The sequence below is a fragment of the Dicentrarchus labrax genome, unplaced genomic scaffold, assembly GCF_905237075.1.
Source record: "Dicentrarchus labrax unplaced genomic scaffold, dlabrax2021, whole genome shotgun sequence".
Classification (NCBI taxonomy): Eukaryota; Metazoa; Chordata; class Actinopteri; family Moronidae; genus Dicentrarchus; species Dicentrarchus labrax.
The window spans coordinates 3,794,739-3,818,704 of NW_026136704.1; the positions used below are offsets into that span (position 1 = coordinate 3,794,739).

The window sequence follows — 23,966 nt, forward strand, 5'->3', positions numbered from 1 at the left end:
CCTGGTCAGTAGACATCTTTGGAGTCTATCTTTGCCTGTTCGATGTCCGAGCTTCCATCCTACTGAACATGTACCTGTATACAGGGGGGAGGGGATCAGGCCGTGAGTGAAGAGACGCAGAGCCGTATATAGAGACGGCTCTGGTGAGTGGTATTTACGACAGTTAACGTTAAATACAAGTACTCCGCAGCGACTCTAGGGGGAGCTGTTTGACAAAACCTGCATAGTATGCCTTTAATGACACATATAATCTCTTCTGGTTCCAACAGCTATATGATGCTTACACTCAACCTTAGGATTATATATATAATTCTTTGGCTATACCATTTTATCAAATATATTTTGCATCATGTTATACCAATTTTCTCAAAAGATCCATGTTTGGCATGTTTTATTAATTTCAAGATTTACACTAGAATTTTGAATAATGTTGATTAGGATTGGAATGGAAAGGGTTAGCTGCACAACATTAGTAGCCAGTAGTAGTATCAAATATAGGGATATGTATCATGGATCAGGTGAGGAGGTAGGAAGAAAAGGGAAATTTCACTGAAACAGTGCAAAAGAAATCATTATCAAAGAATATTGTCTAACAATTAAGTATTGAAAATGTATGTCTTTAATCAAGCAATCCCCCACTATTCAGTATGGTTAAATAAACCCACACTCAATATTATTATGCAGCTTTCTGTCAGTTGGTGGTTGGACCTAAATGTTGCTCTGCTTTCCATTTAACACGCAGGTTAGGAGTTTTGTTTTTCCTACATACATTGCACACTGGTATCATATAGCATATATTAAACACTTATTACTGCACTGCTTGCAATGAAACAAAAACTGTTTTTTTTGGTAATTGAGTGTTGTAGCTAGATCATATCCTAATAAGTGATGTAATTCGTCTACATATTATATATATGTCTAATTATTACTATTATTATTTGAAAGGATTAACTGTGTGTACACAATACAATGAATTTTATTTTGAAGCTTTGAGTTGTGGCTATTAGATAGATATGCCTTTATTTGTCCCACAATGGGGAAATTCCAAATATTAAATGTATTTATAATTATTTTCAAAATATAATATGTGCCTAACGTTACATCTTTGATGGGTGCTAATTATTTTTGTCATCTTTACTTAAATATTCTGAATGATCCACTGTTTACACATAACATGCATTTTATTTTGACGCTCTGACTGTGTTGAGGTTAGCCTGACACATCCGGTCTCGGCTGTATTTCAATGCACAGCCCTGTGCTGAGTGGAGGGACGGTATCTCTGTGGTTCCCATTACAATGCCAACATCCACCGTCCCGCTGCTCCGCTTTACTTCCTCTCGACACTTGAGCCCACGGAGGATATTACCCGTTCCACTGGACTCCGTTTGCCCCTCTCAGTGAGTACAGCTAGCATGGCTCTGTGGTTTTTTCGACAATACACAGCTTTAACTGCTAGCTTAGGTGTTTCAATATTTAGCCTAGTTTAGCACTCCTCTTTGTAAACACCAACACGGCGGAGGGATATCCAGTCTCCAGCAGTATGTACTTGTCAGAGTGAAAACGCGTTGAAATGTTAACATTCGCGTCTTGAATTCGATGACATATTTAGACGGAGCTAATTTGGGTTGGATGCTACGACTGAGAGTCACTGACCGAGGCCTTGTAACGAGAGGACGATTCCCTGACCGGAAAACCTCCGGTGCCTGGTTGTGATTAGTTAGCTGCAACAGCTAGCGTATAACCGCTAAAGCTTGTTTAACTAAAGGTCACTGCTAACATTAGCCACTGTAGCATGAAGCCAACCATGTGGTATCGTTAGAAAATGTTGTTCAGTTGACTATATTAACGATATTTTGATCAACATTTGTGAGTTGTGAGTTGGCTAGTAGCTGAAGAGTACCGTTAGCCAGTTAGCAGCGACCTATCAGAGACCCGACAGGAGCACATGCATAGAGGAACGCAGCTGTGTACTGTATGGTAATGTTATGTTTAAATGGATGTGTTAAATAGCCCCTCCAGACTGGTAAGACATATATACAGATGGTGTGTGTGTGTGTGTGTGTTATTGTGTATTTCTTTTCCACAAAATGTCCACATTAAAAGGTAATCTCCTTCTACCTCTCTAAAAATTCCAGATTCTCTGAATATACAAATGTTGTTGATTTCTAACGTTTTGCTGCTGGACAGCAGATGTCTCCTACTTCACTGTGAAGTCCATTCTCAGTGGATGTGCATTTTTTTTCAGGGTGGCACCCCATCCTACCCATCTAGATCCGACCATGGATGACTATTAAAAAAACGTGTCTGGTTGCAGTATAGATGCTTAAACAGGTGACAGAGTTTGGTGTAACAGCAGTATGTATCTACAGAGTGAGATGTCGCTAAAGCTTCACGGTGGGTTGATTGTAAGGGGTGTAAGAAAAGTTTCAAAAATATATATATATACATACAGTAGGCCTAGAAAACAATAACAAATAGGGATTTGTAGAGAGCAGACATGAACTTATACATGCTTTCAGACACAAACTATGTAACTGTAACTCAAATTACCTCAAACTTATTTTCTATCTGCTATTTCTGGACTGCAATTGCTTACTTAATATCGTACTACTACTTGGCTGACATAAGGATTATTTATCAGTGTAATTGGGTTCTGTGGAAACTGTGTTCTTAAGGATGTTGTCTTCCCAGCCTGAACAGGGATTCCCAAAGTCATGGCTGTTAAACAGTAAAAGTTAATCCAAATTTACCTGCTGCAACAATAGTTTTTGCTCTTTTTTGGCAAGGGTGTAAAATTCTAATATCTTTAGGCCTTAACGTAATTAAAAGTTAATATAATTTATTATATTACTGTCACACTAGGATAATTCATGTAATTCATCCCCCATGTGGCACAGTTGGGCTTATGTGTAGGGATACGGAAGTTCTACTGTCAGTGCAGGGTGCCAGATTAACTTTGTTTAGTCGTCTATTTGGGTTGTCCCAGAATAAATAATACTAAACTGCTGAGAAGAGTCTTCGTTGACCCACTTTTGATTAGTTGGATAGTATAAAAACATCAAATGGCTGGTGAGTGAAGCTAATCTCCCAGCCACTTGCATATTTTACCGGTATTTGACTTGTGGCTGGTACCAATTATGTGCCAAAAAGTTTGTCTGACAGTGACGTAAAGTAGTGAAAATATTCTTATATGATCACAAACACTTGATTTTTGTTATATGGGGCTGGCCTTTCTAATGTGGCTAAAATGCATTTTTCTGCTAGCCCTATCCACAGCTTCCACTGTGGCCATGGTTGTCTCTGGAGAAGTTCCTCATACAACTCTTCTTTTTAAAAAAACAAAACAACAACTATCCCTTTAAAGGACTTAAAAGAATATATTATACTATAAATCATTATACATTACAATGTTACCAAAATGACAACAAGCACTAAAAATGTAAAACATAATTGTGTCAGTACTAATGTAATTCAATTATTGTTTATAAAGTCTTCATTTCAAGTCTTTATTCTATGAGCGCTGAACATCTGGCTGTCCTGCAGCAGGATATGATCCCTTTTTTAATTTACATCATGTGCAGCTGTGGGATCTGAGGGCTGACTGCTCTCTACTAAAACCAGCTGTTGCCATCTGTATGTGTGTGTGACATATAATGTGTCATAAATCCAGCAAAACAAAGCCTCAAAGAGCAGTTTAAGTGTTCTGTTTCTTCATGTGCTGCTACGTCACCAGGTTGTTTCCGTTGTTTATTAACCTGACCGTGCCAGATGGTTTGTTACACTGAACTTGTAACAAAGGCTACAAAGGCCTTCAGTGCCGTTCTTTGCTCTTCTTTCAATGAAGAAATACTCTCCAGTTCTAATAGAACTGATGCCAGGAGCATATATGCTAACCTCTTTAGCAGCCACCATTGCTGTTTAATAAACAGCACCTTCTCGCTGCGTCACACCTAGTGCCCACCCCAGTAGCTGCCAGTATATCTCAAAGAAAGCTGATTGGTCTGCCACAAATGCATAGATTGAAACCTGGCAAGGTGGATTCTCACAGGACTTTCTCAGTCCAGCTGCCTCGCAAGTCCATTTTGTAATTGATGGTGTGAAAAAGAGTGAGAGACAAACCATTCCACTTACCCTGATGATTAGCAGTTTAAATGCACAATACACAAAAAATGACCTTTTCAACTTGTTAGTCAAATTAACACATCAGATTTTTTATTGCATCTTTAACTGATACGAGTTGAAACATGAACACAGAACAGTGATGTCTTTTTAGTATGTTTACCTCTAGAATCCTTGGTTTCTTTTCCCAGTTTGTTGGTTGTATCCTCGTGGCCTCTGCAGTCTGAAGAATCTGTCAGGCATGAGAGTACTCGAAAGCATGCACACATTCTGGCCTGGGTTGTGTTCCCAGTTTTCTCCCAAGGAACTTCATTGTTTCTTGATATCTGCAACCTGCCTCTTGCTGTACCTGTCTGGGTTACATCAGTCATCCCAGTGCCTTAGAAAACTCCACTACGTACTTGAATGAATACTGTCCAGCATTTCTCACACCCATTGTAATGAAGTGCTCTAAGAACTAGTCATAGGACACATGAGGAGCACTATAATAGATCTTAAAATGATACCCTGCCATTTGACATCCACACTGCTCTAATCCACAGTGTATAATCCCCCCCCCTTAGTTCCTGTTGCTACTCCTGTGAAGCTTTCCAGTGTAGCACTGTCTTTGTGTATGCTGTTACAGTGATGAAGTTGCAGATTAACTGCTTCAAATTCTTGATCATTTTTGAAACGGTAAAACCATGTTTTAGTTTGCAACTGTCAGTTTTAGTGACTGACTTGACCTTTCTCACTGGTTTTCCCACCTCCAGCTAACAAGCTTATTAGCGTTATTTGGCTGAAAATGTTTCCAACTGACTCATTTGAGAATAAGAAACTTGTGAAAGGGTCAGAACCTCGGCCAACTTTCTCCTTTCCTGTATTTACATGCTACGTGCTAGGCTAATCTATGTTGAAAAGACAGTCGCATTTTGAAGATGTTTAAAAGATATAGGTAAAAGATTCACATCTTAAGATGGCTGCCAGCTAAACACAACAGCAGTATTATTTTAGCCCATTAAATCGTTTAATACATAATAGAGCGTGATCTTTGGGCGTAGGTATAGATGGGAGATGAGCAGTGAGTTTCCTTCTTGCCACAAGCTCTCTTAGTTTTAATAAACAATACAAACTCACAAATGTCAAGAAGGAAAGACTCTAATACCCATTTAACAGAATAGTGCAACCGTACACCTTCTGAACGAGGGGGCAATGAGCTGGAGCAGGCTGGCTGGTTACTGAAAACAGCCGCCTCTGACAGCACCCACCTGTCACTCAAAGCAGCCACCACCTTAATTATTCATAACTATAGCCTTAATATAATTTAAACAGGTGAGTTACATAAAAATCAATTGGTTGGAATAAACTCTTAATTCACAGAGTTAGATTGTGAAAATCCACTGGTTATACAGCTGATTATCCTCTCACTTGTTCTTCAGCTGTGTGTGTGTGTGTACTGTGCTGCTAAATGAGTTCTCCAAAAATTGTCAAAGCAAGTCGGTTTGATCTCCTCCTTGCACAGCGTGACAAGTGACATCTGAGGCTTAGTGTACATCCATGAATCCGATTTGATGTGAGTGACACTACAGCAGCATCTTGTAACTAGTCCAGAGCTGACATTAGTGCATGTGTTCACTGGGCTAACGCAGTGTAACCAGTCAAAAGTAAGACCACTCAGATTTTCTTTGCTTCAGCTGGTAAGCAGCTATCTCCCATACACTTGTACAGACTCACACACACTCTCTGGGGACAGAGAGTCCTGGATTGTGTGCTAAATATAGCATGGTTCTTAGGTGCAGATTAATATGATGTTGGGAAGATATCTTTGCGAGTGCATGGCCATGGCATGGTATCACATGCACACTAAGACTTGCATGCTCTCATTCTGTGGCAGAAACAGGATGAAGAGCCTCTGATAGTGTTCTCAGTCGAATACTGGCTGTTTTCTTCCAAAGAAATGTTTTTTAAAAAGGAATCTGAAATAGTTAGAAGTTGAACATATTAGAACAACATGTGAATGAGCATTAGGCGGGCTATCACTGCTCACTGTTGTATGAATGATTTTTAGTATTTCAGTGTTACTCATCCTGTTTTTTCTAATTTATTTTATTTATTTATTATTTATTTTACAAAAGATGAAGAAAGAAAGATTGATTTATTTTACAAATTTAAGGACGCCCAATAGCTCATTTGGTAGAGCTAGTGCCCCATGTACCAAGGCTGTACCTGGGCCAAGTGCCCCTGAGTCCTTACGGCAGCGGCCATGGGTTCCACTCCCACCTGTGGCCCTTTTGATGCGTGTTGTCCCCTCTCTCTAACTTCCTGTCCATCTTGAGCTGTTTGTCAATACATTTATTTAATTTTTTTTTAAGTTTCTCTTTTAGATATTGGAAGCGCTCAGTCTCATTTAATGCAGAACGGTTAAACACAGGTTAATACTTCAATATCTTAAAATATCAAAGAAATGTATTTATCATAACACAAGGTTGTATAACAAAATTAAACTATGTGCTTCCTTTATGCTACAATCATTATAAAAGATTCAATTTATTGAATAACAGTGGTGCCGCAGACACGCTGTTTGACAAAAATTTCGGATTTTGATAACTTTTAATGGATATGGTATTTAGATGGAACTGAACAAATGTGAAGTTGATACAATCAATTCCCTTGGAGGAGTTTGTTAAAATGCTACATGTGCAAATTGCCTTCCTTTCGGGTGTGGGGTATAGGTCCAAGAGGCTTTTTTGCAGGGGTCACTGCTCGGGCCCTAATAAATAAAATAAAACCAATTTATATACATATATACACCAGGAAATAATTCTGCAGTGCATCTTTTGAATTTACTTCTGGGGTGATGTAAACAGTGGTAACAAAACAGTGATGATAATATGGTTTCATCTTCACAGAAAAAGGAACAGTGTCCATCCACTTTGACTGTGTTTGAGCACCATCAGTGCTAATGATTTTGAAGCATATGACCCAGCTATATCTGCTGGCAACATCTGTCATTTTATCAATTTCATATGATCACTGTCAATAATTGAGAACCACACTTAATAATATTAAATGTAGTAAGCTCACTGTTGTCACAACACCAGAATTCTAAACTTAAATACAATATCCAATCCAACTTTATTTGTTAAGCACTTTAAAAACAACCAAAGTTGACCAAAGTGCTGTACAGGAGAATAAATAAGACATCATGAATGTAAACAGTGATGGTGATGATGAAGACCACTGTGAGGAATATAGACAGTGATGGCGATAACACTGGAAAGTTCCCGTGGCAGACAACACGGACGAAGTCCGACGGCGACGAGCTCGATGTCCGGGCTGCAGACTCTCTTTCACACAGACGTGCCCGGCGTTACACCACCTGTTGTTTATGAGCACAGACAGTCCCCCTCCTTTCTTCATGCCGGTCGCGGTGGTGTCCCTGTCGGCTCGAACCGTCTGGAAGCCGGGAATGGTGACGTTGGAGTCCGGTATCTGCTCGTGTAGCCACGTTTGTAGGGTTTAAAGCTCCTCTTCTTCATCCTCCGTTTAACCCCCGCTCTGCAGCCTCGCCGTCTCCTCCTCAGCTCCTCTGGTATGGAGGGTCTCTCTCCAGTCAGGATGCTAGGGTACCTCAGGGTGATCATCTGGTCGCGGGTGTAAACAATGCGACTCGCCGTCGCCATGGAGACCCGTGCAAACAAATAATAAAAAGTGCTCAAAAACGCCAAAAAAGTATTTAGGCGACATGAACAAAGTAGTAAGAAAATAAGAAAACAATTAAAAATAGCAAAAAACACACTGAAAACACTGAAAACACACTAAAACTACAACAATGATAGGAGCTGCCATGATATGAATCAATACTCAATAAAATACTTTTGACAACCATCTCTAGTCTGTTGCACTGACCACATGAAGCAATAAACTGTTCTGCTAAAGTAACAACTAGTTGGGTTTTCTGTATGTTAACTATCCTGTTTGAGTAATACTGAATGCATTATTTAATATGAAATGTTTTTAATCTTTTACAAAAGAATAGCTTAATGCTAGTGGTACAGAGAGAAGAGCCACGACTTGGCAGCCAGAACATGACGCAGCAACATCTGGTGGACAGGAGGAGATAGAGTTTTGCGGTTGAAAAATCATTAATGAGCTGTAACAAGATCTCTGGTCAGGGGCCCTTGACCAGTGCATTTTAGATTTGGGTCTAATTCCTTCATTTTAGTCATTTTATAGATGACCTAAATGTAAGTGCACCCTTACAGTCTGTCTGAGCTGTCTTTGCACAAAACTATGTATTGTGACTATTTGTCCAACTCATTGACATTCACACAGCTTCAGTGTGGCACGAAGACAAGGCTATTAGGGCGGGCATCTTGTTTACATCAAAGCAAGACTCTTAGTAAACGGGAGGCTAAGAGAGGGGCTCTGTTTATCAGCTGTAGATGGGGCCTGGTACTGCCATGTGGCACTGGGCAGCCGCCAGCTACAATGAACCCCCAGTGAAGCAAGAAGGAAGGGGAGGTGAGGAAGAGAGAGGCAGGAATCTCAAATAGATTAAGAGAAAGCTACAACTATCTCCAGAGCTCTATATTTCTTGAATACCATATTTATGACCCACTCTCAGGGCTTCCTGAAACCTGAGCTTCAAAGTTCGTAAACTTATTGGAATTTCATAAACTGGGTATGAATGGGAAGCTTGTCCTCATAGTAGCCATTTTATTGTGGTAAGAGCATTTTAAACTGTGTGTGGGCATGTGTGTATGATAGTCTTGATACGCCCCTGCACAGCCCCCCTGAATTCCCACATTCGAAAGGTGTGAAGGGATTTCAGATGCTGTGTGACAAGCCGACAAGTGTTTGCATACTGAGCCCCTAACCCTACCTTCCTGACCTATACCTAACTATGAGTTAGTGTTTGGACATCTTCATTTGTCCAACAACATTCTCTAATGTACATGTTTTTCACTTCTTGACATGACTTTTTAAATGGATATCTGTGCTGCTGGAGATTTCTTTGGATCCCTGATCTAGTAGCCAGTAGTAGTACTGCATCTAAAGTCCCTCCACACTGATAGAGCCACTGTAGGATGAAATTTAGCAGAGCTGTGGGTCCCAGTTTAGTTTTAGAAGCAATGATGTAATTTAATTGGAGAACTATGAAATGTTAGTGTTACTATCTCTTACTAACACACAGCCTGTCTTCTCTCTCTGTAGGTGCTGATGACTGTGATGTAGCTATGCATGTTCCCTGGCTTTTGTCTATAAGCTCTACCTGGTGACAGGACTTTGGACGTTTAACATCTGTCACCAGCTGCTCCAGTGTCTGCGCACCCTGTAATACAGTCCACCATGCTGGATGCAGCTGTATAACAAGTAGCATTGGGAAGGGAAACTCTAGTTTTTCTAATCTCCCATCAGTAGACTATTATGTTTGTGTTAGAATGAGAAACTGAGTGGGGGAAAAAGTGGAAAACAAGTAACACTGAAGGGGCCGAAGTGCTTGTGTCAGTGGCAGAAAAGAAGAGCCATCCTATCAATAGGTTGGCCGCACCTGAGGCAGCCAGGCCCTGAGGATGACTAGTCTGTTTAGGCGCAGCAGCAGCAATGGAGGCTCCAGAAGCAGTGGAAGTGGCAGCGGCGGGAGTGGGCAGCTCAACAACAGCAGGCCCAACCGGCAGGTCAGACGCCTGGAGTTCAACCAGGCCATGGAGGACTTCAAGACCATGTTCCCCTCTATGGACTATGAGGTGATCGAGTGTGTGCTGCGCTCCAACAACGGAGCTGTGGACGCTACCATCGACCAGCTGCTCCAGATGAGCATTGACGGACAGGGCTCGGATGACAGCTCAGACTCAGATGACAGCATCCCACCAGAGGTCAGTGGAAAGGGTCTGTGGGCACCACCGGGGAATCTAACGCAGCCTGATGAGGTGTCAGTATTGACTGGGCCTGTCACAGTAATTATGCTATAGACTTATTGTGCGATATACAACATGGAGGTATTGCCTGTCAAAATATTGACTTACCCTAAACCTAACCCTAACCTGTATGACATGACCTCGATCATTTTTGCTGACCACGATATTCCCCATTGTGTTAACATGCATGTTTACTATGTTGTCACACCAAGCGCTCCCTAAACTAACAGCTAGCCACCACAGGTGATGCAGATGTTATGGTTTCACTTTTGGGTTACTGTTATGTCACTGCACGCACACCGTGCAGCTGCAGCCTGGATACCTTTTTATTCACGGAACAAATACTGTATTAAGTTACTGCTAACGGACACTGAACATTTCCTACTGCTACAGCTTCACTGAAAAAGAAACACTAATTGACTTCTACTATGATGTAAGCTAGTCAAAGGAAGTGCAAAGTCTTTATCTGTTAGCTTGACACTGGTTGCTATCATTCAACAAAAATGCATCTACAAAACAAAACGTTTGTTTTCTGAAATTTTTGGCAGATCAGTTTGAAATATGTCAGGCAGTAATGGGACATTAAGGAGCAGCCACAGTGAGCTGCGTGCAGTGGTCTGTAATCGTGAAATAATAGTGATCTCAATATCAAAATCATCATTGTGGCAATAGTAAGTAGTTGGACATCACACTCTGATACATCCAAATAAATAATCCTCTAAAAGCCATTTTTGTTTCACAGGTCCCAGGAATTTTTGAGATTTTTTTTTTTTTTTTTTTTTGAGAGTTTCGAGTATTTATTCTCATCTCTTTACAATACAGCAAATGGAAACCACAAACTGAAAAATGTGTCATTTTGATTGGTGTCCAATCACATGTACACGAGAAGCTACAGGCTGGTGTTATTTTTAGAATTTCATTCTGTACTCCTGGTATTGTTACATGCGTGATGCCTCCCGATGCCGCTGACCCAAGCACTGATTGATATTGAGTTTGTAGATTGAATTTGATCCCATCCTGAGCATTAAACTATAATGTACTGCTTACTGGCCTTTCTGTATTCCCCATCATAAGTCGTACGGCTGACAGTGCAGTGAACGGACAGGCTCTAATTAGTTACTGATTACTTCTCCAAGAAAGTAATCCAGTTACTTTACTGATTACTTATTTTCAAAAACATGACGCACAACCTGAATACACTAAAGCAATAGACCTTTCAGCCTTATTCTATTCTTTCTGCATTTTCCATCATGTAAAATTCAATCAAATGAAACAGTCTCTTTTTTAAAACTTGTTTTATTAGTTCCAGTCCTTTAACTTAATGCACATTGCATCAAGCAAAAATTTAATTAAATGCAACCGTCTCTGACTTGAAGAAAATTGTTGAACATTTAAACCTATTTTCTGCACATTCCACCATATTTTAATGAAATAAAGCAAGTCCTTCTTCTGTTAACTTATATTTCTGCATATTCCAGCGTATAAAACAAAAATATTTTTTGTATAATCCTTAATTATTTATTATTATTATTTATTTATTTTTTATTTTTTTTTCCTACGATGCGTCGGAAAGATTCAGAGTCTACAGTGGCAACATGTCCTCGACAATATAGCCAGCGACGAGCTTCTTCAGTTCAGCTGCACGAAGTCCTGTCGCTCTTAAGTCTATTTTCACCTGTTAAGCAGGAGAGAGGGCCCTCGGAGGTTCGCCCGGTGGAATTGGATGTGGTAGCCGCAGTGGTCATGTCAGTGGGGGGGATCCGGGTTTTTTTCAGTGAGTTTCACATTCCTGTGCCGGCTTGCTAGGTACTTGCTCAGATTTGAGGTGGAATTTTTCGCTGTAGATAAAAGTTTTCTTCCAACGCAGAGTGTACAGCAGACGCTGATGTTTTTGTCACCTTTTACCGAGTGAATCTCAAAGTAATGTCGGTACTTCCAAGCATTAAACGCTGAATGGTCCTGCTCTCTACATTTCAGCTCAGTCCTCTACTAGCCCCACACCATCCTCAGTGAGTTCACTGTGCACTTTATTTTCTTGTTTTCATATCAGTGCGTCCAGTTCAATGGCAAGAGTGCACATCATTTTCATTTTGATGTAATGGCAGCTAGATCTGGGTGTTTGGTAATTTGCCAAATATAAATAAATTGAAAAAGGACATTTTGAATTACATTGTTTTGACTCAATTTGTCTGCTGAATTATCAATGTAATATAGTTCTGTTTTTACATTCTCAGTTAACTATGTGGAATATCGCAGTATACATCGTATCGCAATGTATCGTGATATAATCGTATCGCGATGCGTATCGTATCGTGAAGTCCTTGTACCCACCCCTAGCGCCTTTCTAGTCTTCCAACCACTCAAAGCGCTTTTACACTATATGCCACATTCACCTTTACAAACACACATTTACATGCAGATGACACTGTATCAGGAATGTGACTAGTGAACGACCTTCTCTACCTCTTGGACACAGCTTGTCTTTACAGCACAAATGTGCCTGGATTTTATAAGAAAGAAAAGCTGCTCATGGTCAGTTTCCATTTTAGTCACACATAATAACATGATGTCAATGAATTGTTGTTGACATCTAAATTCAATGACATGAAGGATGCCACCCCTGAATGCAGTGCTGCAGAACTGTTGCATTCAGGCTTTGTACCAAAATGAATAAAAGATCACAGGGAGATCTAATTTCAGCTTGTTAACATGTGATTTGATTTTAAATTAAACCTCAGATAACTGACTGTAATGGCAATCAAAGTGGAATTCTTCCCAATTGCAAATGTGTGAGGGTAAGGCAGGTGTTAAACATTTAATGAAACAAAGCTTGAGTTGCCCAGTCTGTTTCTTTCTAGATTCTGGAGCGAACACTTGAACCTGACAGTTCAGATGAGGAACCACCTCCAGTCTACTCTCCACCAGCATATGATATGCACATTTATGACAGGAAATACCCTGAAGCCCCACCAACACCCCCACCAAGGTAAGGAAGGGGGACTGGACTGGATATGCAGCTGAGGCTTTGATTAAGCAATTATCAGATTAAGAGCCACTTTAAAAACATTTTCTATTTGGGGTTTTATTTAACAAAATCTTAAAATATATTTTACATACTAAATGAATACATGGTTTGTTTTCCGGCCTTCCTTCAGGTGCCTTTTTAAAGCTGTAATCTGTAACATTTCCTCACAGCTATGTCCTGTATGTAGTTGAGTTGTGTATTTCCATTATCCCAAATGTTTCCAACAATGTTCAAACTCAGAGAAATCTGTCATTTTATTCAGGTAACGCTGCGTTTCACCTGTCGCCTGTCTATGGCGTCATATCCCCTTTGTGCCTGCGTCAGCGTTGAGGTTGTCTGCCAGAAGCTGTCATACATTGACTGTTGATCCAGTCTGAAGCCACATTGTTACCATCCACTGTTTAGATCTTGGTGCTTTTTAACTCTAGATTTGAACCAGATGAAGGATTTTAGTCATCAGACGTCTGGATCTTAAGTTATCAGAGAAACAAGCTGAGCTAACGTTAGCAGCAGCTCGGCTCACAGCCCCTCCGGGACGTCCTTTGTCTGTCCAACAGCGTGGGAGAAACAGTGATTTTTAAGGTGGAACTGCTTTATTCAGTGTTTTTAGTGGTTTTAATCAGTGGGTCTGTTTGTTTTGGAGAGGAGGAGACCTCTGTGGATCATTGGGCTCCCGGTAGAAACCTCCTGAACCATGAACACACCATTTGACACCACTTGTGAGGCTAAAATAGGTAGCGTGTATATATCACAGAGTGGTGCATTATATAAACACACACATTGATAATATTACCAAAACAGATACTCAATAATCTAAGAGTTAGATAATCATCTTCAATCATTTTATTTGTATGACAGAGTTACAAATTGTTCCTGTAACTCTTGCACTTATCAGGCATTTCCTCACTCGTAAGATTCTTTTAATGAAATACAGGAAACCAATAGATGTTTCCTCTCTCTGGCCATCCCATGTGATTTTGTGAGCGAGCGATTTAAATGATGTAAATAATTATTATATATATATATATATATATATATATAATAAAATAGTTAATAGACAGCTAGAGATGATATTGAGAGATTGATAATGTACCTAATGCAGTTGGTAGAATTACTAATGTGTCCTGTTACTCCATCATAGATTTGAAGCAGAGCCTCCTCCAGGTCACCAGCAGGTCAGAAGCTACCGGAACTGGAACCCTCCTTTGCTTGGAAATCTCCCAGACGATTTTCTGCGGATCCTGCCACAGCAGTTAGACAGTATAAAGGTAAAACAGGTTCAGCATAAAGATGGTAAATGGGGGCATCTGGTTTCTAATTTTCTTCTTCTTCTACTAATTAAAAGGACAGTTCACCCCAAAATCAAAAAATACATATTTTCCCTCTTACCTGTACTGCTATAACATAAGATGTGGAGCTGGTAGTAGAAGTAGTAATTGTAGTGTACCAGTAGAGTAGTAGTACAAGCAGCCGTTGTGACCTCTTCAGGTGAACCATAATCAAACTACATGGATTAACGCTAGAACAGAGAACCTCTCCTGCCTTTCCTCAGCAGACCTCTCAGAGCAGTGTATCCCAACCTTCATCGTCATCCTCCTCCTCTTCAATAAGCCAGTGGACAGCCCAGTCTGGCTCTCGGCCTGAAGCTGCAGGGACCACTGGAGATCCAGGTTTGACAACAGGAGCTACGGAGCAAGACAAGAAACTGAAGCAGTATCTGGAAGACGAGCGCATCGCCCTGTTCCTGCAGAACGAGGAGTTCATGAGAGAGCTGCAGCGCAACCGCGAGTTCCTCATCGCCTTAGAGAGAGGTACGACTATGTACATTTGACTCATTACACACAGAAGAATCCTGCTCCTCACTGTACTGTTATTGGTGGTATAGTACTGTAAATGGGATATTAGTCACGGGAAATAATGCAGAGAAAGTAAAAACATTAAAATTTGAGTTTGAGAGTTTGACCTCTAGTACTATGGACAGAACTGTTTATCAGTCACTCAATTTCTATCTTCAGTCTGACATTGCCTCCCCTCAATGTCTGTGGGGGAGGGGGATTATGATTTCAGCGTAGTAAAAACAAGTGGTTGATATTAAGAAAACATGCTGTCTATGTAAAATAAAGTCTCGATAGCAGCATCTATCTTATCTGTAGCGGCCACCATTGTAGTTATTACTAGGGATTCCTAGTAAACCGATGGGGTTCTTTCAGGGCAGGTATAGATACCAATTAATACTATTCAAGGAAAATATATATAGAATAAAGCAGTGGAGTGTAAGTACATTTACTCAAGTACTCTACAATCTTGAGGTACATGTACTTCACTTGAGTGTTTCCATTTCCCCATCTGTGGCACAGCAGCCTTCAGTGTTGATGGGTTATTTAGCGACACCACAAAGTTCTGACAACAGACAGAGAGATTAATTGCAATTAATTTAATGCAATCATATAAAGTATAATTGTAATTATGCCAATAATCAGAAAAATGCTGAATATCAGATCCGATAATTTGGCCAGGCCAATAATCAGCCTGTACCTAGTGATTACTCCTCCTTGCTTCCGGTGCACAGCTTGGCAGAGCTTCACAAACGGCATTAGTCGCGATGATTGGCTAATTATTAGTATCCCTGCAGTGTTCATTGGGTTAAACACTTTTTCAACCGAGAAACCGCTGTTACATGTCATAATAATGACAACAATGCTAGATTTAAAATACAACATTTAAAAAAATTCTAAATGTTTGAGAGGAAGGAAATATTATGGATTTGTTGGAGTTCAAGGATACACACACAGTTTTTTGGTGAGTTCTTGAAAACTCCACAGGGCACCTTTTTTTTTCTTTTTAAAAAGCTTTTGTTTTTTGTGCAGTTATTACCACAATTTGCCTTGATGCTCAAGTCCAATGCTTGTCTCTTTGGAATTACTTTTGTCTAAATAATGAAACTTAAACATATGATTGCAAACCATACAGCAGTACCAGCAACCCAAAGCTACCAAGACTAGAGAGTGTTGGAGCTGTTTGTTTTGTTATCATACATCATCACTGGGCTCCACAATATGGTAAAAAATCACATTGTGATTAGTTTTACAGATATTACCATATAATTCTCAATTAGTTACGACCATTTTTGCATCACTATTTTCATTTTTACTGTAAAGCTATTAAAATCATGACAATGTGATATTTGTTGGGGACTGTACCAAACAAACTTTGTAGTCCCACGTTGAGCTTTTATTAAAAAATTGCACCCTCTGCAATGTGGATATTGCACCATATTGCAATTTCCATAATATTTCAATTATTGCACAGCCCTATTCGTTCTTTTCTTTGATTTTCTTTACTTGAACAAAATTAATTCCATGTGTCTCCATTTGTCATAGTTTTACATCCCTCAGCTTATGATCAAGGCAATTGCTTCCATTGTTTTAGTAGGTATATTTAGAGGTCCACACTAAAGTTCTTTTAGGTGTTTTAATAAAGGATGGATGTCTCTGAGTTCTTTAATTGCGTTATTCACTTGATCTCAGAAATCCCATCAATCAGTAATCATTCTAACAATATGACTCTGATTAAAGAGTCCATTCTGAGACAAAAGTAATAACCACCTTTGTGTCAAGTCTTTGACTAGTGGAACAACATATTGATCAAACGATTGTCCAGTAACTGATTTGACATACAAAGAGGCAAATCATTTTGGATACAGTAAAATATTCAAATATCCAGGCTCTGCTCAGACAAGATTGGTGAAAAGAAAAATGCTTGCCTTGGCTGTTCTGGTGCAACAATGCAAAGCTTTGAACTGTTTTCTCCTCTCATCAGGCATTGGTCGAGATGAATGGGCGTGGAGGTTTAGAAGTTTGAGCATTGCACCATTATACCAGAACTCATCACATCTTGGTTCCTCACATCAGGGTCATAACATCTGCTCTCTGTTTTTAGATCGCTTGAAGTATGAATCAAAGAAATCAAAGTCCAATCATTCATCTAGCATGGAGAATTCCACAGGTAGATATCACTCATCAAGCTTCCTCTGCCAAGCTATCTGCAACTGTCTTTTCACACTGAATTCTACTGAATACTGGTCTGTGTTTGTCTATACATTCACTGTGATATCTGTTGGTTGTGGCAAAGATTAGTGCTACGGACATCATAATATATATACACACACACACACACACACACACACACACACACAATTTGATGTGTTTGATGCGGGTAAATAAAGTTGCTGTGTCTGTGTGCAGGAGAGCAGTACTCTGCAGCTTCACTGGAGGCCGTCTCAGATGATGCCCTATTCAGAGACAAACTCAAACACATGGGCAAATGTAAGTCGCCAGACTGAGAATACTGCTGCTAATTTACAAATAACTGCGCTATTTTTTTAAGAGCATTGTCCACTGTAGTCAATAACCCAAGATGTTTTCTCACCTTCAGCAACGAGAAAGAAACTGTTTGAAATTGCCAGAACATTCTCAGAGAAGACAAGGAGGAGGAAGTCAAAAAGGAGGATGCTCCTGAAGCATCATTCGTATCCTTTGCTTACCCTTTGTCACATTATCTAGCTAACATTCCCTTTTTTGGTGTAAGTAGCCAAATATTATTTACTTACCATGATCAAATGTCATTTTTAAGGTGGGAATGCTTTAATTCAGCCTTTAGCGTCATTAACACTGAGTGATTCAGTAGTACCATTCAACTGTACACATTCCTGTAACATGCATGTTGTGTTCTTTCTTTAATAATTTCTTCTGAATATGCTTTTACACCCTCAAAGTCTTCCATTATCTACATAAAGTCCTTCTATACTCCATCACCACCATTATTGTTGAGATTCCTGCTGCTCGCATACATCATCATCCCATGGATCAGCCTCAGTAACTGATGTCTTTGTCCACTTCCATGAGGAGTTTAGGTGTTCTTAACTAAGCTCCTTTCCAGACTGGGCGCAGCCAACTCAACAGCGAATCTTCTCGACGATGTAGAGGGAAACCCCTGTGGTAAGATGTGCATGTCACCCACACAGTGTGAAATATTTTTGGTTTTATCCCGATGTCACAGAGAAGTGGTTCCTAACTGGTCTAGCTTCAGGGTCCAAGTGTCCCCTCACACATCGGGTCCAACCACACCTAGAGCAGGCTAATATTGAGGACTGAAACTGCACCAAAAACAATATCATCAAAAACAACAGCTGGCATTGATTTATTTGTGATATATACATGGATATTTATGTTATGTAAGAAGTTCCTTCATTTATTTGATTTTTCTAATGGATTTATTCTTTTTGGGTGTTTATGCAATTTATTGGTTTATAACAATAATGTGTGTCTGATGTGTTTTTATTGGAGGAAATTTTCCACATTAAATCACCTCCTACCTCATGAAACTTCCAGAATATCTGAATATCCAAATATTGTTCATTTTTCCTGCTGGACACAAGATGTCTCCTACTTCACTGTAAAGTCCATTCTCAGTGGTGGATTCAAGTTTCTACATCACACTGTACAAGTTGCATACTGGATAGGAAACTCTGCACATACATTCTGCACAGTGAAACTCAAACATCACACTGTAGGAGCAAGAGGAAACACTGATTTCTGACTGGAGGGGGCTTTAATGGTCAGAATACAATAGACAATGCAGTAACAGAATCTGGATTCATATTTGATCAGCACTACTTAGTTTGGCAGTTTGAAAGTCAATTTTACTCTAAATGGGACCGTAATGTACTAAATGAACATCATGCTGTATGGAAGAAGAAGAAACTAGAGATTGAGACCATAAACTCATTAAAGTAACTATTTGCTGAGCTAATAAATCCAATAAGAAGTCGTCTCCTTTCTCCATAAGTCTGTATAATATTGTTTTTTATTGCTGGCCTTTATATAGACTGCAGGTTTAAGACACTTCCAAGTTGGCTTCACTTCCCAGACCTTGAAGTTCTTCACATTATATGTACTGTCAATTAAATAAACACATGATTCAAAAGTTGGCCCCTCCTCAGCTGCTCAGAGTGAGAGAAAGGGAGAGCAGCAGTGGTTGAGCGAGGTACAGAGTGAATAAGGAGAGTTAGCATTAGCAATAACAAAGCAGTCAATCAGAGAAATAAAACTTTAGTTTCCGGTTTTTCCGTTACGTTCTAAAGCACAAATAAACCCACTCACAGGTCCATACAACCCTGTGAGAAGTAGCCACATTTTGTGTGATTTTTATCCTAGGTCAGAAAGACACATACTGTAGACCTGCAGCTCTTTACACATCCATGACGGAGCAGAGGAGGGACACAAAGACAGCGATGTAACCTGCTTGCTACATTTTTATGAGGTCTGACCTCAGACCTTGGTGCCGCCCAACGGTTAACTCCCAGAAACATCCTGAATACAGCAAAATAAAGAGAAAATACAGGCAGGGGGCTGCACACACACACACCGACATACACTACTAGTGGGTCATGTTATACATTGTTTTTTAAGGAAAATCCTGCTCATTAGGTTTAGACTTTTAAAGCTCTGACCACACCTATGCCCACAGATGGGTGTGGTGGGATGTGGCGGGTACTGCGTATTGTGAACGCACCTGCTGTGTTCTCATTACAATGAATGAGAAAGCATGTTTTGTTTTCTTTGTTTTTTAATGCAGCTCTATAGAATGTACTGATTATTGTTATGATACTGACATTCATGGCTACCTGCTGTTGTGAATATCTTCAACAAATCTAAATAAGCATGACTTATTGATTGGAGACACACTGTTTTTTGTGTCTGTGTCCAGAGGAAGATGGTCAGCCTAGAAGAGCAAACACTCAGGAAGAGAATGAACAACGCAATGAGCCAACATCATGGTAAGATTCAAATGAGTCCTCTTATAAAGACCATGTTGCGTGTGTGTGATTGCAAGTAACGGAACGCTGCTCACATCTGTCTTTGGCGAGCTGGGAATAAGAACAGGCTGTGAAGGGTGCAGGAGAAACTACAGTGGCCATAACGCTCAGTGTTTGGCTTGCCTGTTCTGGCCTACTGTAGAAACATGGTGGATTCCATAGCAGAGGACCCGCTCCCTCTGTAGATATAAATCGCTCATTGTATGTAACGAAAACAGTGATTGTTATATTGAGGTCATTAAACACTAATGACAACACAGACATTAATATTATATTTCATTTCTGACAATAGATCCTCCTTAATGTTACACACTGGACTTTTTTGAGGTTCTGTCCCTTTTACGTCAAACACAGTCAGTGATGCTTTTGTGCCTGTTGGCTCACTGGAAAGGCTCTGCTACACCAAAAATGCGATTTTGTGTTTTTGGAGTGTGTAAAGTAGGCGTGTGTGTCGGGGGATTTAAGTAGTTTGTGGGTAAACCGTGAACCGTGAATTTAATGTTATTTAGCCTGTCATTCTGGGAAACTGCAACTGGTCCTCAATATGTGTTCAGTGACAGAAAAAACATAGCCTATTTTGTGTGCTTAGGACTGTTTTACTTTTTGCAGTGGTATTGAAAGAAGTATATTGTTTTTTTTAATACTACACTTTTAAAAAACAAAACGAAAAAAAAAACAGATTTTCCAGCAACCTTTAAATTTAATGATTTACAGTTACAGATTTTATTATTATTTTACATTGTAAATTCACAGGCTGTTTTTGTTATTGTATTAATATTTCTATGTATTTTTAAAAAATACAGGAAAAAATGAAATAAACATGAAAAACCCTGTAAACTTACTTAGTGGTATCAGAGTTTAAAATTCAGGTACGGTGACAACCTTACAACCAGTGTCCTTTCACTGCTGCCCTGACAGTGTTGGTAATCATGTCCTCCTACAGGTTGATCTCATCAGAAGAGTTGTTCTGATTAGATCAGAGCTCCACAGCTTTAGTGTGTCTTCCTCTACTTCTCTGTTTTTTCCCTCTCAACAAAGCTAAAAATAAACCTTCTTTTCCAGAGTTTCAAACAATCGATCCCTGTGCTGTCTGTAGCCCTGTCAGCCAGCTCTTTCACTTTGAAATGCCACGAAGTATGGCTTATACAATATCTCCATTCATCATTTTCTTTTGGGATGAAAACCACACTCATCCACACTCTCTTCTGCATTTCAGATCCTCCAATGTTGCACCATATCAGGGTTACCATGGCGACGACAGCATGACCCATGGGTGGTGGCCTTGGAGCTCTTCCTGTCCCCACCTGCTCACCCTCACCCTAATCCAAACCAGCCAATGTAAGGCTCAGCAATGAGCTGAGACTCCCCCACCCCCTCCCTTCCTTCCCAGGGAGAGGAACTGGACTCTTCCTAGCACTGGGCTAACTGTTTGTAAATGCATTCTCTGTATTATAACACTTTGTTGATATATAATTTTAAATGTAAAGGAAAATGCATTAGTCCTTACCAGTATTTGTTAACTGCTTCCTTTAATCCACGGAGAGGAACACTAGCACAGTATATGAACCTTTGTTACTTTTCCAGTCCTGTACAGTAGCAGACTGTGTGTCTGATCGGGGTCCCTCAGGCTGGGCATTTCAAATCCAAAGTGTGCACATGCCCCTTTATATACACTAAACCATGTAGAGCTTTTTTACCATGTTTTCTTAATCAGATTGTAATATTTAGCTGTTTTTGAACATCAGAGGTTATGTAACTGAAATTCTTACGTGTCGAGTATTGTGGCCATTAAAGCAAACGTCAACACTCCTCCGCGGCCATAATGATCAGTCGATCACAGTTTAGTAGTTTGGTTTGTATGGCGAGATGAAAACGTGTCATTCAATCAGATGTAGCACCACTAACGGCAGAGTTGCACAGGTAAAAGTACATTAAGGACATTGAACTCAAGTCAACTTTATATAGCACCTTTCATACAAAGTGCTTCACAGCGCAAGATTAAGATTAAAACACATGGTTAAAACAATTATAGACAAAAATGAATACAAAGACAAAAATATAAAAACACAGCAATAAAACAATTGAATATAACAACAAATAACCACAAGACTTAAAACCTGCAACAGAAAAAACAATAAAATATTTAAAATAAATCAAAGTCCAGTAAATAAAGATAAGGGATAAAAAGTATGAAAAACCAATGATAACTAAGGCTACGAGGAACTTTAAACATACAATATGTAATTTCTGCTGCTGGGGGGGGAAACCATAACAAAAGACGAAGTTTGATGACATCGTGAAGTAGCGTGGAATCATGGTAGTTGTTGTCATTGCAGTCAGCTTCTCCCGGTTAGGATTCCTTCAGTGTTCATCGTTCAGGAGGTTTCTATATGTATCACGATACAGGGGTTACGATTCAATATATTGCAATACTGAAAATCTAACTTTAGGAACACTATCATAGTATAAAGAAGACACCACAATATCCATAAAATGGAAAAGTCTGCATTTGTATTTATATAACATTCAACATCATAGCCCTCAGTTTACATTTACAACACTGCTATCCAGCTGTTGGGGGTTTAAACACAAAATTCTTGAGTTTTTTTAAGAATTAATACAATGTCACAAAATAAAATATTGCAATATATTTTTCTATATTTTCTTACAGCCATAGTCATTACTGTAATTTTTCTAGAATAGCATTGTTCTCACCTCGCCTTTGAACCAAACTAGGAGTGTGAATCCACCGCTCTAGACATGCTTGAATTAAGCGTGCCCATAGAGCTTCATTCACTGCTTCACTAGAAACTTTGCTAACATTCTGCCAGGTTTCCAGAATTCCCACATTAAAGCTGCAGTAGGTAACTTTTAGAAAAATACCTTTCGCCATATTTGCTTTGCTTACTTTTACTATATCCTATAAAGACACTTAGGGTTGGAGGTTTGAGGACCGTTGATTGTTGAGTCTTTGTGTCTTTATATCTTTCTCTGCTCTGAGTGGTTGTTTTTGGTCAGTCCCAGTGGATTCTTGCAAATACCATTAAGAGCACTAGGAGGAGCCAGAGGAACCTGATTTTTTATTTTTTATTTTTTATTTTTTCAGATTATCTGTCTCATATACTGTTGTCAGGATATAATGAAGGTTTTAGCAAATGTGAGAAAATAAATATTTTTATAAAAAATTACCTACTGCAACTTTAAACCTAATCTATATTTTTGCAAGACATTATGGGAATAAGAAATATCGCAGCGACTACATTGCCATATCTCACTGTTCCTGTAGTCTTTGAGTAAATGATGTCTTTGTTGATCTCATCTCCCTGAGTGAAGGGGAACACATTTCTAAATGCCAGTGTTAATACAGCAAACAATGGCATCATGTTCAGATGTAGGAGAATACATTTTGTGATCTAAACGTCTGTTTTAGAGGATAAAGCATCTGAAACATGATTGGATGATTATACTGTTATAGGATGCCATTGGAAGTGAAGTCTGACGTTGAAAACACAAGAAATGCCTGTGAGGTTTTCATCCATCCCTTTCTACTGCTCTTTCCATTTGTATGTGTAGATGTGAAACTAGCATGGAGTAAAGATGTAGTCAAAGTCTGATGTAGCCTGTGTGAACAGAAGGTGTTTGAGGAGGTACACAAAAAAAATGCGTGCTGTGGATATAAGAAAACTGCCTTTTTAAGGTAGAGATTTTCAACAAATTAAATGGATTAACTTTCAATCTATGAAATCAACTGTCTTTCTCCCTTTGTGAATTGAATTTTTTTTTTTTTAATCCCTTTAGAAAATATTCAGTTAATCTTTCTGTATGCTGTTCTCAATTATTAATCTGCTGAAAGTGGAAAGTTTCTCACTGAAACTCAGATTTTTAAGGGGCGTGGCCTACCAGCATGATTTGTGACATCATAAATAGTTAGGAAGTCAGTCCTGGTCCAGTATACAACTTGTACAGTGTGATGTAGAAACTTGAAGCCACCAGTGCACATCCACTGAGAATGGACTTTACAGTGAAGTAGGAGACATCTTGTGTC

General features: G+C 39.4%; 1 protein-coding gene across 2 annotated transcripts; it reads left to right on the forward strand.

Moving 5' to 3' along the window:
- The first annotated feature begins 1,217 nt into the window (after positions 1-1,217).
- On the forward strand, positions 1,218-23,665 carry cuedc1b (CUE domain containing 1b). 2 transcript variants are annotated; one of them, XM_051398000.1, is made up of 11 exons: positions 1,218-1,397; positions 9,316-9,977; positions 12,878-13,005; positions 14,186-14,312; positions 14,600-14,855; positions 16,984-17,049; positions 17,289-17,369; positions 17,479-17,572; positions 17,983-18,041; positions 19,813-19,882; positions 21,138-23,665. In XM_051398000.1, coding segments are annotated over exons 2-11 (1,185 nt in total). In that variant the 5' UTR covers positions 1,218-1,397; positions 9,316-9,674; the 3' UTR covers positions 21,139-23,665. The 2 variants fall into 2 exon arrangements, with proteins under 2 accessions (XP_051253960.1, XP_051253959.1); XM_051397999.1 differs by having other exon boundaries at positions 1,220-1,397; positions 14,597-14,855.
- The last annotated feature ends 301 nt before the right edge of the window (positions 23,666-23,966 follow it).